Source organism: Taudactylus pleione, unplaced genomic scaffold (assembly GCF_031769625.1).
Source record: "Taudactylus pleione unplaced genomic scaffold, aTauple2 ptg000130l, whole genome shotgun sequence".
In the NCBI taxonomy this organism is placed as follows: domain Eukaryota; kingdom Metazoa; phylum Chordata; class Amphibia; order Anura; family Myobatrachidae; genus Taudactylus; species Taudactylus pleione.
In genome coordinates this window covers 4,156,679-4,170,949 of record NW_028284532.1, presented here as the reverse complement: position 1 = coordinate 4,170,949, position 14,271 = coordinate 4,156,679, and the positions used below count along the sequence as shown (strand labels likewise).

Genomic DNA, 14,271 nt, shown 5'->3' with positions numbered 1-14,271 from the left:
TAGTTGGAGTGACGAGACTGTTCTCTTTCTTGGGCTCTCTAACTGTGGGAAGATCCACTGTGATGCAAGGAGATAATTGAATCATCTAAAAAAAGATGGCAGCTCCATGAATGCCAATTCATCCTGATCTCGTTCGGATAACCCATGCCAGAAGGTGGACACAAAGGCTTCATTATTCCAGTGTACAGCATATTAGCCCATGTATTTGGTCCCCTGTGTCAGGCGCAAAATGGCAGAGACTGCAGAAATCACGTGTCTGGGTTCTTCAAAAACCTTTTAAAGGCGTTCAGAAAGTTTGCACTATTCCCATAGAGGGGGAGGCCCATGACAAGACCTGCCCTGACAAATAAGGAGATAGTATAAGCCACCTTTGTTATTTCTGTAAGAACGTTGGTGGCATGTATTTCAAATTGTTTGAATACTGGTTGAAAAAACCCTCACAACTTTTGGGGTCTATACTAAACTTCGGGTGGTGGGGGCGGTAGGCATCCGCAGCTGAGATGAGGTTCCTGAGGCCTGAACTGGAGCTACAGGGTATGGTGAAGGCTGCGCTTAAGGAGGCTGAATAGTGTCAACCCACTGCACGAGGGTCTGAAAATATCACAAGCTCTGAGCCTGATTGTGCTCTTGTCTCTCTACTCTTTTAAGCAGGTGCTCCAGGCGTTACTTCGGAGAAGGATTACCAGTGGCATCCACGTCGCTGCAGAGTATACAGTCACAAACTCACAAATAGATGGTCTAGATGCTAACTGTACACTTGGAAACAGAGGTGCAGAGTCTAATGTATTGGTGGCCTTCACCAGGGATCCCCACAAGGGGGTTTGGGCTTTACTGCACCCTATACGCAAATCGCGGCCATCTGACTGGGTTCCAATGCACTGGCTGGTGGGTATGAAGGAACTGTGGGCAGGCAGTGAGACTTCTCTGATGGCCAACTGAAGCGTAGTAGTGAGGAATGGGTTAGTACTAGGGTCAAGCAGAATCAGGTCACAGGAATAGCCAAAGTCAAACCAGGCAATCACTAGGAGCAGTCCCAGAGAAGTAAACAAGGCAAAACATCAGACGAACTGTATCAGATCACTGATAATTTGGAGTGCATGGGGAATAGATGCTGGAGCAAAGGTACGAAATGTAGCCAAATGCTATTCCACTGCATTTCAGCCCTGCCACAAAAGGACCAGCTGATATAATGTCAGTGATTCTCTCGTTAACACAAGTGAGAGTGTTGACGAGGACAAGGCTGGAGATCACTCTGTCATGCTGATTGCATAAGAATAACAGACTGGAAGCTGTAAAAGGAGGGTGGAGCTTGAAATCAATGTTCTTCCTCTGTTAACCATGGTTACCTGCAGGGAAACACGTGCAGTCATCCTTGCTTTGCACAAAAAGGGCTTCACAGACAAGGATATTGCTGCTAGTAAGATTGCACCTACATAAACTATTTATAGGATCATCAAGAACTTCAAGGAGAGAGGTTCAATGTTGTGAAGAAGGCTTCAGGGCGCCCAAGAATATCCAGCAAGCGCCAGGACCATTGCCTAAAGTTGATTCAGCTCTGGGATCGGGGCACCACCAGTGCAGAGCTTTCTCAGAAATGGCAGCAGGCAGGTGTGAGTGCAGCTTCACGCACAGTGAAGCAAAGACTTTTGGAGGATGGCCTGGTGTCAAGACAGGCAGGAAAAACATCAGGGACAGACTGATATTTTGCAAAAGGTACAGGGATTGGACTGCTAAGGACTGGGGTAAAGTTATTTTCTCTGATGAATCCCCTTTCAGATTGTTTGGGGCATCTGGAAAAACACTTGTCCGGAAAAGGAAAGGTGAGTGCTACCATCAGTCCTGTGTCATGCCAACAGTAAAGCATCCTGAGACAATTCATGTATGGGATTGCTTCTCAGCCAAGGGAGTGGGCTCACTCACAATTTTGCCTAAGAACACAGCCATGAATAAAGAATGGTACCAAAACATCCTCCAAGAGCAACTTCTCCCAACCATCCAAGGACAGTCTACCATAAGGCAAAAGTGATAATTAAGTGGCTCAGGGAACAAAATATCAAAATTTTGGGTACATGGCCAGGAAACTCCCCAGACCTTAATCCCTTTGAGAACTTGTGGTCAATCCTCAAGAGGCGGGTAGACAAACAAAAACCCACAAATCATGGCAAACTCCAAGCATTGATTAGGCAAGAATGGGCGGCCATCAATCAGTATGTGGCCCAAAAGTTGTTTGACAGCATGCCAGGGCGAATTGCAGAGGCCTTGAAAAAGAAGGGTCAACACTGTTAAGTTTTACTTTAAGCAAAGACTTTAATAATTGACAGCTGTAAGATAGTCAGCAAATGAGTAGTTTCCCACATTGACTTCAACTGTAGGAATGTACTTTAGTAACCTTACAGTCCCCATCATTTAAGTCAATGAGAGGAACCGCTTATTGGTTGAGAGGCGGAGACTTGCCTCTTTCAGCCAATGAACGTTCAGCCATGCATTTCTACGTGAAGCAAACACAGAAGCTGGAGCATCATTTGCGAAATACCATCCTTAGAAACTGGGAACTCCTAGTTTTCCTGTAAAGGACAATATTATTTTTTACACTATCAACTCGGCACCCTCCACCCAGGGGTCCTGGGGATAGCCCTTGGCTACCAGTCCAAGTCTGGGGTGCCCTGGAAAGAAGGAATCCCTTTATTAGGGGAGTACCCACCTCTCCAGGGATCCCCGACCTGAGTTGACTAGTGTGGGGTGCTGAATGCTTTGGCCGGGGGACCACGTGAAGCGTGTCCCATGGTTGCAGCATTACACCCCCGCTAGAAAGAGCCCAGTGCTGGTTGTGACTAATATGGGGGGACCACTACTCATTTTGTTCCCCGTATTTCCACAACCAGGTATGTTTCACTGAGCCTGGTGCTGGTTGCCTACTGTCCCAGAATCTGCAGGAGGCTCTCAATTTTTCGGGTAGCCCCGTGCACCCGTGGAAGAGTAGACACTTCACCCACATCTCACCCACTTCCTAGTGAAGTGGGCAGAATGAGGAGAATTTTCCCAGAGATCGGCTGTCCACAGGTAGAGAGAGGAGCTTAATGATGCGATTCTATAAGAATTGTCATTTGGCCCCACGCCCTACTGTATTTGCGGTAATTTACCGCGATGGGGCAGGGCTTAATGAGAAAAGTCCAGCCGTGTCCCCCCCATCACCGCCCACCTGTTTCTCCTCTTCGGGCTTCTCCTGGGGAGGAAGAACAAAAAGTAGGCAAGCATGGTTAAATTTAAGAAACAATTGGGTGGGGTCTGCTCTCAAATCCATAACTAGCTCTAAACCTCTCAGCCTGGACTGGTTCTGGAAAATCAGGGGGGAAAACATCATGGGGTTTCCCCTATCTTCCAATAACCAGCACCAGAATGAACCAGGCAGGGAGCGACGCTATAGCAGGGAGACTTAACTGTGTGGGGTCCCCCTGCCATAACATTAACCAACCCCAAAGTGGTCATCCATCGGAAAGTCTGTTCCCTCTCCTCCTGAGGGACAGAGATCTTTCCCGCACCCCTGGGCGGTGGTTGTATGGGTAATACTTAAATAGTGTAAAAAAAAATGCTATCTGGCCAAAATATTAGTGCCCATAATCGCATTGCAGTTTGTGATTATACCACCAGAATGTAAGAAATAGCACATGCAGGAACAGGGCCTCCTGAAGGATACAGCAAAAAGGAAATAAAGCGCTTAGAATATGGTCTATTTAATATAACAATTAAACACAATATAATATACACCTGCCAGTATAGCTAAAGAAACAAGTGAATAAAAGATTATAACAGCACTATTACCAAAATGTATCCCATTATACAAGCATGTATAGAATCAAGTAATTCTGATTCATCGTTTTAGAAGGCAAGAATTTATAGCAATATTGCAATCGCTTCAGAATAACAGTCCATGTACAGTACTTATCGCTGTGCATCGGTACCACACAAGCAGAGGTTAAATATCTGTCATGTGTGTCTAATGCAGCACATCCACTAGGCCATATTAAGGTGCGATTGCACGATTACGACATCGTAATCGTACAATCGCTCATTAATCGTGCACTAACGTCGGAAACGACCAGCGATGCACGCTCCCGCTTGTTGTTTCCAACATCAATCATCACCCGAACATGCCGGTCAATCTGCCGATAACGACAGATTGGCCATGTTCGGGGATGATGGAGGGTGCCTACACTGAACGAATAATCGCTCAATGTAGGCACTGCAGGGGATGGGGAACGACGGTACGATTACAATGTTGTAATTGTACTGTCTTTCCCTAGTCGCCTAGTGGATGTGCGGCTTATCTTCTGATGAAGCCGCTGATACTGATTTAGAGGCAAGGAAACGCGTTAAAATTACCGGACACCAGCTAGAGTCTGAACTTTATTTTACAAGCCTTATAGAATCTCGCTGAATACATTGTACTGAGATCACAGCACATTACGCAGCCTCTTGCTCGGAGAGGAATCCAGCTTACTAATCAAGTGGATGCAATGCCTTCTCCTCAAGAAAGATAAGAGATACACGATTGCTGGCTTTTCATGCATAATTTTATACGTTGCCTGGCCAGGAATGTTTATGTGCAATTAAGGACTGATTTGACAGATTATAAGTCTTTTTTGTGAGATTGCTGGTGAATAATTGCTGCATATGTTTACAACTAATAATGCAACTATTATGTTTACAACTTGTAATGCAACTAATCATATATCTGAGATGAGGCTGATTTGCTACATTTGTGCTCTCAGCAATGGAAACAAAGTTGCATAGTCTGTGATTTTAATAATGGATACAAAGTTTCTCAGTGATTAAAATCCATCAACATTTTGGAACTTGCTGCGTATACCGATGAATGTGATCCAAGCCTTATAAACATCATGGCATTTACGAATAGTGCTTGTGCTAGTGACAACGGCTATATTTCAGGTTAATTAATACAACTGACTGTTATATTAGTGTGTGCTGTTAACACACATGACAGATATTTAACCCCTGCTTGTGTTGTACTGATGCACAGTGATAAGTACATGGACTGTGATTCTGAAGCAATTGCGATATTGCTACAAATTCTTCCCTTCTAAAACGATTAATCAGAATTACTTGGTTCTATACGTGCTTTTCTAATGGGATTTGTTTTGGTAATAGTGCTGTTATAATCTTTTATTTACTTTTTTTTTTTTTTTTTTGCTATACCGGCTGGTGTATATTATATTGTGTTTAATTATTATTATTACATAGACCATTTTCTGTATGTTTTTTTCCCCTTTTTTTGTTTACTTTATGTTTAGGGGTTGAGTATCCCCTGAATAAGAGCTGTTGGAAAATAAGGGCTTGTCTAAATAATAATCTAATTGCTTTTTAAATAGCGCATAGATATTTTAGATTTACCTCTGAAAAGAGCCCATCCCTGTGATTTGCTGAAAGGAAAGCGACTGCATCAGCGGTTTCTTCACTCCCCTATTGGGACCAGGGGCGTAGAGAGCCCAGCTTGGCCAGTGTGAATGGGGGCATGGCCTAATCACGGGAGGTGTGGTCACGCCACCTCGAGCTAACCCCCCCAAAAAAAACACTTTTGCAGCACCACGTAGCAGTGCTGCGCGCTGGGGAGGGGGGCACCGTAAGCCATAGGAGCTCCGGCCGCTGCTCAGCAGCGCAAGCAGTCTCCCACTGCAGCCCAGCACACGCTGTGTGCTGGGCTGCTGTGAGGGGGGGCAGCACCGGACCCGGGCCCCTCTAGCAAGCCCGGGTAAATAGTACCTGCTCCCCCCTCTCTCGGTGCCCCTAATCAGGACTCCTGCGCATGATGGGCGTTCTGGTCTCCTGGTAAATTTTGCGAAGTGTAGGCTACAGCGGCTAACGCCATCTGCCAGAGGAAATATCTGCTGCGATCCCTCTATAGAGCATTTGGGGGATACTTAATACTTTCGGGCATACTTGCCAACTCTCCCTCATTGTCAGGGAGACTCCCTGAAATAGTAGCAATCTCCCTGTCTCCCTGAAGAGACCAGCAATCTCCCTGATTGCACATTACCCCCATTATGTAGCTGTTATAAAAAAAATGAGATATGTACATTCAAGTAGGATCATTAATATAATTTCCCTGCCTTGTTATAAGGCCAATGATACCTATGGCTACATTCATTGTCTGAAAAGTATCAGTGTGTTTTCATCTACAAGTAGATCTTACTGTTTTGGACTCATTTACATTTGGAAATAAATCAATTTTATGGCAATCTCAGCTGTAACAAATCCTAAACTACCGTAATGGATTCCAGAGGGGTTCCCAGGGATGCGGCAGGTGTTTTCTTTATTGCGGGGAGTAGCGGCAGGTGCATTTTTGAAGAATTTTCAAAATTAATTTTAGGGACTTAAAAATATGCTTGCACCCATTTTTATGCACCCCAAATTTGATGGCCATAGTTATTTCCCCCCTAAAAAAAAGCTAAGTGCCATTCTTCACCACTTCTTCATAGCCACATTAATGCACCTGCCGTGGCTATTTAAAAACCCAACTACCTTCTGCAGGCAAAAACAGGGGGACCCATAGTGATCCCCATGTCTGGACATGGGTCCCAGGATGATTTCCCAAAAAGTCACAATTTTTTTCGCCAAACCAAGTTTTGCCGGTTCCTGTTTTTGCCTACTTTGTAACTGAATATGGGAAATAGCAGGCACGCACGGGATACTTTAACGGCTGGAAAACAGGCGAAGGAGGCGAAAAGTCTGGACTTTTCGCCTCAAATTGAATACGGGCCTTAAGCTGAGAGTGGAGAAGAATGAAAGAGTAAAGTCTGGAAGAATGGACAACAAGAGAAATTAAATTGAGAAAGAGAGTAAAGGTGCCCATCCACTAGATGATTAAGTTAAGCGATTGAACGATAACAATCGTTCATAATTCGTTTGCAAAAATGTCTAAAACGACCAGCGACGCTCGTGCCCGCTGGTCGTTTAGACATCTATCATCGGGCAAACATGCTGGACAATCTGACGTTAACGTCAGGTTCAGCATGTTTACAGATGATTGATGAGCCTGCACTGAACGACTGCTCGTTCAGTGCAGGCTCATAGCAGACTGACAAACGACTGCATCATTACAATGTCGTAATCGTGCAGTCGTTTTCATGTCTGCTAGTGGATGGGCAGCTCAAGACACCTTCAATAATGGTGCGTACACACTGGGCGATTAAAGTGGACGACTGAACGATAACGATATCGTTATCGTTCAGTCGTCCACTTTATCGTCCATGTTTAACACAAAAAAGATGAACGATGACGACGACGCGCGTTCCCGCGGGTCGTTCGTCATCCTCGTTCATCGGGCTGACATGCAGGCCAACCTGACGACCTCGTCAGGTTGCTGCATGTCAGGGAATGGGTGAGAGAGCCCGGCGCTGAACGATATCGCTAATGATATTGTTCAGCGGCTGTGCTCAATGTCATGAACGACATTGAGCACAGCCTGCTGGGGACACACTAGACGATATCGCTCAGGGAGCATATCGTCTAGTGTGTATGCACCTTAACAAGTTTGATTTACCACAAAACATTTTACTTTACGTGTAAAACTGCATACAGCCTTATCATTTTTGCACCATTTGTGTGTGAATATATATATATAATTATATATACTGTTTGCCTTCATGAAGATAGACATAGTCTAAGAATTATTTTAAAAGTGTATTAGTCCATTATATCTTAAAGTATAGAGTTTTCTTGAAAAACCAAATACATCGATTCCAGAGAACCAATGTTTGTATCTAAATAATATATTGTATTCAATGTTAAAAACATTGGTACTTCAAATTTTTTCTTTCGATGTCCCATCCCTCTGCCCCTGCCAGCTGGTACGTGCATGAATACTGGGGAATTACCGGGATAGAAACAGACCCACCGCCTGCTGGAAACACCGCCCGCCCGAATATCCCTGTGAGTGTGAAGCCAATCATCCGCCCTCACCAGTGACCTGACCAGGCCGGCGTGATCATTGCCTGTATACTCCCCGTGTTCTCCGCCCCCCGATACAGCCGGTGAGGTGTTCCTCTCCTGTTGTGCTGCAGTGACTGATGCTGATCGCTGCCTGGTGAGGGCGGACCCGGCTGCTGGTTACCCCGGGGTATAAAGAGGAGGACGGGTGTCTGTGCCAGGCTGTCTATACGGTAATATCACTGTCCTCAGTATTACTTAGCCTACATGGCAGCAGTGTGCAGGAAGGGTTACATATCATGTGCTACATGTGTCACGTCCAGGTGGGATGTGAGTGCTGTCTCTGCCAATATCAGTAACACCACCTATATATACACTACATTATACAGTGTGTATGTGTGTATATATATATATATATATATATATATATCATTACTCTGACAGCTTAGTAACACCACCTATATATACACTATATTATACAGTATATATATATATATATATATATATATATATATATATATATATATATATATATGTCATTACTTCATTACTCTGACAGCTCAGTAGTTACTGTCGCTGAGCGGTAAGCAGAAGCCTCAGGTCTCTAGATATTGTTTAATGATTTATCCGTGTAACTCTTGATACCTGGCGCCTATAAATGTATTCCTGGGTAGTAAACACAATACTCATCATAAAACCTTTGCTCACCCCATGTACAGCGCGGTTTGTGCTTCCCCGTTTTACTGCCACAGGGAATGAGCCTTCAAAAAAGGAAGCAAGTGGGCATAGCATACACTATCAGTTTGGGGGCCACTATGCTCCGCTATTACAGTAATACATCTTGTTTAGGAATATTCTGCATGCACTAAATGTGTATGACTATTTGTTTCCAGCTTCTTTATAGTCGATACATGAATATTTACGTGTAAATAAAACTTGGAGAGGTTATGTAGCACTCGTACGATTCGGGGACCTGCACATCTACAGCACTGCTGGGAATTGGGAAACCCTCTCTAGGCTCCAATGTACTTACTATAACTGTACTAGCTGGGGTGGATGTGTAGTGTGGCCATCTGCTGGCTAGGGAGGAATATTACTGGCTCTATACTCTGCCCTCTGTCTCAGTTTCGTTTCTGTTCAGCTTTTGTCAATCTCATTTTTTTTCTTTTCCTGCCAACTCTTAGCTCTATCTTCCCTATTCCATTACCTTGATTATTATTACACTAATAAACTAAAATGAGTACACATAAATCATTTATTATTATGATTATTATCAAAAATATTAATTTCTTATTATTATTAATATTATTAAAAATATTAATAATAATAAGAAAAACCAATAAAAATAGTTGGTATTCCTCATCTTTGCGGCCCCTTGCTGGTTACGCTACTTACGTAACTTCAATAGTCAGTGAAGATACGTAAGTAGGGTAAAGATCAGCCAGTGTCCAACGTCATTCCCTACCATCCAAGTGGGCATGGAGGGGGAACATATCCTTGTGGCGAGCGAAGCGAGCCCGCATGGAGCCAAATGGTATTTCCTCATGTTTACGCTACTTACGTATCGTCACTGACTACTGAAGATACCTAAGTAGCGTAACCAGCGCCTCCAGCAGGGGGCCGCAAAGATGGGGACGTACCAAATACTTATAGGTATATGTAAAAGTTTGAGGAAATAATAAAAATAAAATCTATCTTGAATAGAGTTGTGGTCATAAGGAGAACACCTTCCTTTGAACATCTGATTTCTAACCTTTCAGTTATAAATGGGGGACTTTTAGGGGTTAAGGGCCTTTTTATTGAGATTTGTGCTCTGGCCATGAAATGAGTATTACCTATTGCCACATATCATGGTGATTCCGAGTTTTGTTTGGGCTATTTATGAAGGTGCAGGAACTGGGACATGACTGGGATAAGTGCCCATCCTGGGGACGGGTAATAAGTAAAGTGATAGCTAATGACGGCTTCCTTAATGCGCATGCACAGCCATCATAGTGCGCACTCTCTGGAACCTAGCGTCAGCCGGTGTAAGTACAAGCAGTGCAGAGATGAATGCATTTCAATATCATCTCCACGACTGATGGGACTGTAACGGGATGCTATGAGCTTACAGAGGGAATAGCAGTGTAATTGTGGGCTATGCAGGGTTGGATATTCTGTTTCCAGGTATATCACTGCACCAAGTACAGACTGGTGCAAGTACTGTATGCCAGGATGAAGACAATGATCATACTAAGTGGGTGATCTTGCACCGGGGAAAGGCCTACCTGTGCCTCCCTAACCTCTGCATGGGGCGTAAGGTACATGAGCATGCCCTTACTGTACTATGACTATGACAACCCTCCCATTCACTCCTCCGTTCCACCCCTTTAAGTGCAGAGAGGTGCAGTGGAGAGAGAGGTCTCGGTCTGTATGTATACTGAGCAGTCTCCTTTCTACTGCGCATGCATAGTATGATAACATGATTGTGTGGAAAAACAACGTTTCTAAATGCATTTACAACTCTGCATGAGGCCCTAAATAAGTATTTAGAAAGGTAAACCATGGGATCACTGAGCCCTGAGTGAAGGGCTTGCAGGAGAAGCAGTGTACAGCTGGGTACACACTAGACGATTTCTTTGATCGATTTGCCCTATTCCGACAGTTCGGAGTGACAATTCCTCAAAATCTTCTAGTGTGTACCCACTATGCAATGCGGTGCGCGCTCCTGAGGGGTCATCAGCTGCGTCGTCCGGTTAGCCCTACATGCAGCTCAACCTGCTGATGCGGCTGACAACCCCATGCAGCGGGATGTGGCAGGGGCTGACACATCGTGCGGTCAGGCACCGGATAGTGTGTACCGCCGCCCAATATGTTGTTCCGTCGCCTAAGGGGGGGAGGTGGTCACATCGCTGGGTACACACGTCGTTTAGTGTGTACTCGGCTCTAGAGTGACTATTGAAAGCAGCAGAGGGGTCAAATAGGGAGGATATGAATAATTAACCCTTCAGTGCCTTTAGTTAAAAAGCTTAATTGTTAAATCATGGATAGTAAGGAAGAGAGACTTGGAATGACCATATATACACTCTCCGTTCGCTAGTTCATAGTCTCTTTTCATCACAATGTATCAGTGCTTTAGCTTTTATGCACCTTGTTTAAATGGCTTCATGTGACATCATGCCTAGGTTATGTAAAGCTGTGCAACACTGCTTTTTCAGTGTTAAATCCTAAATGTTTATAGAAATATATAACATTTTATCCTGAGAAAGCAAAGGAGCATTAAGAGTGTGCACTGTGATCAGTGGCGGAATGTACCTCAGTAAAATTTGCCACCTCCAGTGTGCCAGCTGAATTACGAGCACTGGAAGTGACTTCCCATGGGAAGCACTATCTGCTAATCACACACTGGACAGTCAGTCCCAGGGGGAGGTGTTTTTACTTTTAATTGTGGTCTGGACCAGCAATCCCAGGGAGAGAAGAGTACCTCCAGTGGGAAGCCACTCATTTGTCTTTCCTTTGGTCCCATCTAGGGGCTGCAGCCAATGCAGTCCCCTATAAGCTGTTGCTTGTGTGTGCAACAGCCCTGGTAGGTGGCGCAACACTAACAGTCCTGAACGCCGACAATCTGGACTGCAGTGCTGTGGGCAGCCCTCCTCGTCAAGCAGGGTAGGTGACGCCACTCATTGTGATGTAATGATTTTTGCCCATTAATGGTGCGTGTACACGGTACAATTAAAATGGACGATATGAACTATAACGATATTGATCATATCGGTATCGTTCATATCGTGCATTTTTCAGTGGCAAATGACCTGCGATAACGATATCATCCATCGTCCACGCATGCAGGCCAACCTGGTCGATATCGACCAGGTTACTATAGGGACCCGCAATCGTTGATCATGGGTCGTTGCTCTTTGTTGGTGGTGTGCTGGATGATTGATATCGATCATCCAGCACACCTGGGAGATCGTTCAACGATATAGTTATCGTTGACTATCATTGCGTGTGTATGCACCATAAGGTTTTATTGTAACACAACGGTCCAGAGAAGAGAATCATAGCCATGATTTTTCCATGAAATGTCTCATCTTGCATTATATAGCGCCGAAATATTGTAGCCTATGTACTACTACGTGCCAAGCTGTGATATTATATGATGCACTATTTTTCACTACCACCCAGTATATGAACAACCATAATCGAGCTGGGCTATCTCTCATGATCTGTTTTTCTATTTAATTTAGTTATTTTTGTTATCCTTATCATTGTCAAATGTAATTATTGTAAGCATGGGTATTATACAGTATGTACGTTTTGGCTAACAGACCAATGTGATCTTTCATTGCAGCATTTAAACAGGGACAGATCAGAAGAGCTGGCAGGATTTATCCAACATATTCTGTATCAGGAGCACCAGATTGTTTTTTAAAGCACGGGAAATGCAGGTTTGATATATGATTTGCTATGTAACCACCTGTGGATAAAATGCAGAAGAAAGGGGGACGTCTATAAATATTTAAAAACTTAGTATAACTTTTCTTTTACATTTCATATGATGTGTAGAGTCATGAAGGAAAACAGTGTGGTCATCAAATGTTCTTAACGAGACTTGCCTGGATAGAGTGGTAATGATTATGGGGGCTACTCATGAAAGCTGGGAGAGACAGAAACTTGTGAGTGATAAAGTACCAACCAATCTGCTACTAATTGTCACGTTACAGGCTGTGTTTGAAAAATGACAGGAGCTGATTGGTTGGTACTTTATCTCTCACAATTTTCTCTCTCTTCAAGGTTTCATGAATACCCCACTATATCTTCTGGTATGCCCAGGCATCATTAGTCAGTTGCTAAGTAATAAACTGTTGCACAGTGTAAAGGATGTTTGTAAGACTAGAAACTTCTTATATAAGTGTTATAGTCACACTTTGGAAAACATATGTAAATAATTTTTGTATGTGTGAATTTTGGATATTATTGTTAATAATGCAAGTACTGGTGTAAAGGATTACAGTGTGGTGGGTGTGGGTTGGGTTTTTGCACTACAACAAGATGCAAGTTTGTGAGATGGAGGGTGTATATAAACCATACTTGCCAACTCCCCTTGATTCCCTGACTCCCAAAAGAGTCTAGCAATCTCCCTGATTGCTCCTTACTCCCATTATGTCGCTGGTATATACTTGGGGGCAAAAAGTAAATGAAACCGAGATATATACATTCAAATAGTATAATCAGTTCCATTTCCCTGCATTGGTTATAAGGCACAATGATCACTATGACTACATGCATTTTCATATAAGGTTTCTCTAGGCCACTTATATGGAACCCCTTGTAATACACAATATAGGAGTAAGCCCTGAAATGTATCAGTGTGTTTTCTTCAACATGTACAGTACATCTTACTGACTGCTTTGGGGCTCCTTTACATCTGGATGTAAATATGTAAATCCATTTTATGACACGCCTCTCAGATGTAGCAGTACACGCCCACTGTACCGCACGCTCATAGGTGTTGCTTTCACAATCTCCCTGAAATGTTATTGCAAAAGTAGGCAAGTATGATATAAACAGCTCAATATCCACACACATATATAGCCATTCAATCATACACATACTGTAAAGGTAGATTTACTAAAAATGATAAATGGTGTTGCCCATAGCAACTTATCATATTCTATCATTTCTATAATGCATCCCAGAAAATGATAGACCGAATCGGATAGATTGCTATGGGCAGGGCTTAAAGTGGTCCTGGAGGGTGGTGGAATTCATCTCTCCCGCCGCCTACTCCCCCCGCCACGCTAGTCTGACAGGCCATAACAATTGTGAAAACTGAAAAAATGTTCTATATAATCAGTGTTCTTTTTCTGCCGTGCGTCTGAGTTTTTTTTATGGGATCCCCACAAACTAGTCTGTCACTTGGATGCCCAATGTTTTCTTGCAACCCCTATGTACTGCCTTCGCTTGATTCTTTCCTTACCTATATGCTGGTTTCTCCGAAGAAATTGAGCCTCTCTAGGCAGATAGTGAGTGGCTCTCTGTCTGTGGGACTTCGGTGCAGGGACATGGTGGTGGTGGAACTAGTTCCACCTACCATTATAGGTGATGGAACTCAGGGCCTGATTCAGACCCGCTCGCGAGCGCTGAACGCTCGCAAGCGGGTCGATGTTGGCCCAGTGAGCATGTGCGAGACCCGGATAGTGATGGGCAAACCGTCGCTCCGGGTCTCGTACCAAAGAGGGCGTGCTATTGATGTTGACAGCACGCCCCCTTTGTTGGGCATGGCTGCCCAGACAGAGGCGTTCCCATGGGAACGCCTACCGTCTGGGGCCGGCCCTACTGACATCA

General features: G+C 44.0%; 1 protein-coding gene across 1 annotated transcript in view; it reads left to right on the top strand.

Annotated features, from left to right (window-relative positions):
- Positions 1–7,961: 7,961 nt before the first annotated feature.
- LOC148523516 (signal transducer and activator of transcription 2-like) overlaps positions 7,962–14,271 on the top strand; it is a 123,619-nt gene continuing 117,309 nt past the window's right edge. The window contains exons 1-2 of the mRNA XM_088473147.1: positions 7,962–8,177; positions 12,275–12,371. Of these exons, the coding sequence (XP_088329273.1) occupies positions 12,366–12,371 (6 nt within the window). The 5' untranslated portion in view covers positions 7,962–8,177; positions 12,275–12,365. The remainder of the gene's footprint in view (positions 8,178–12,274; positions 12,372–14,271) is intronic.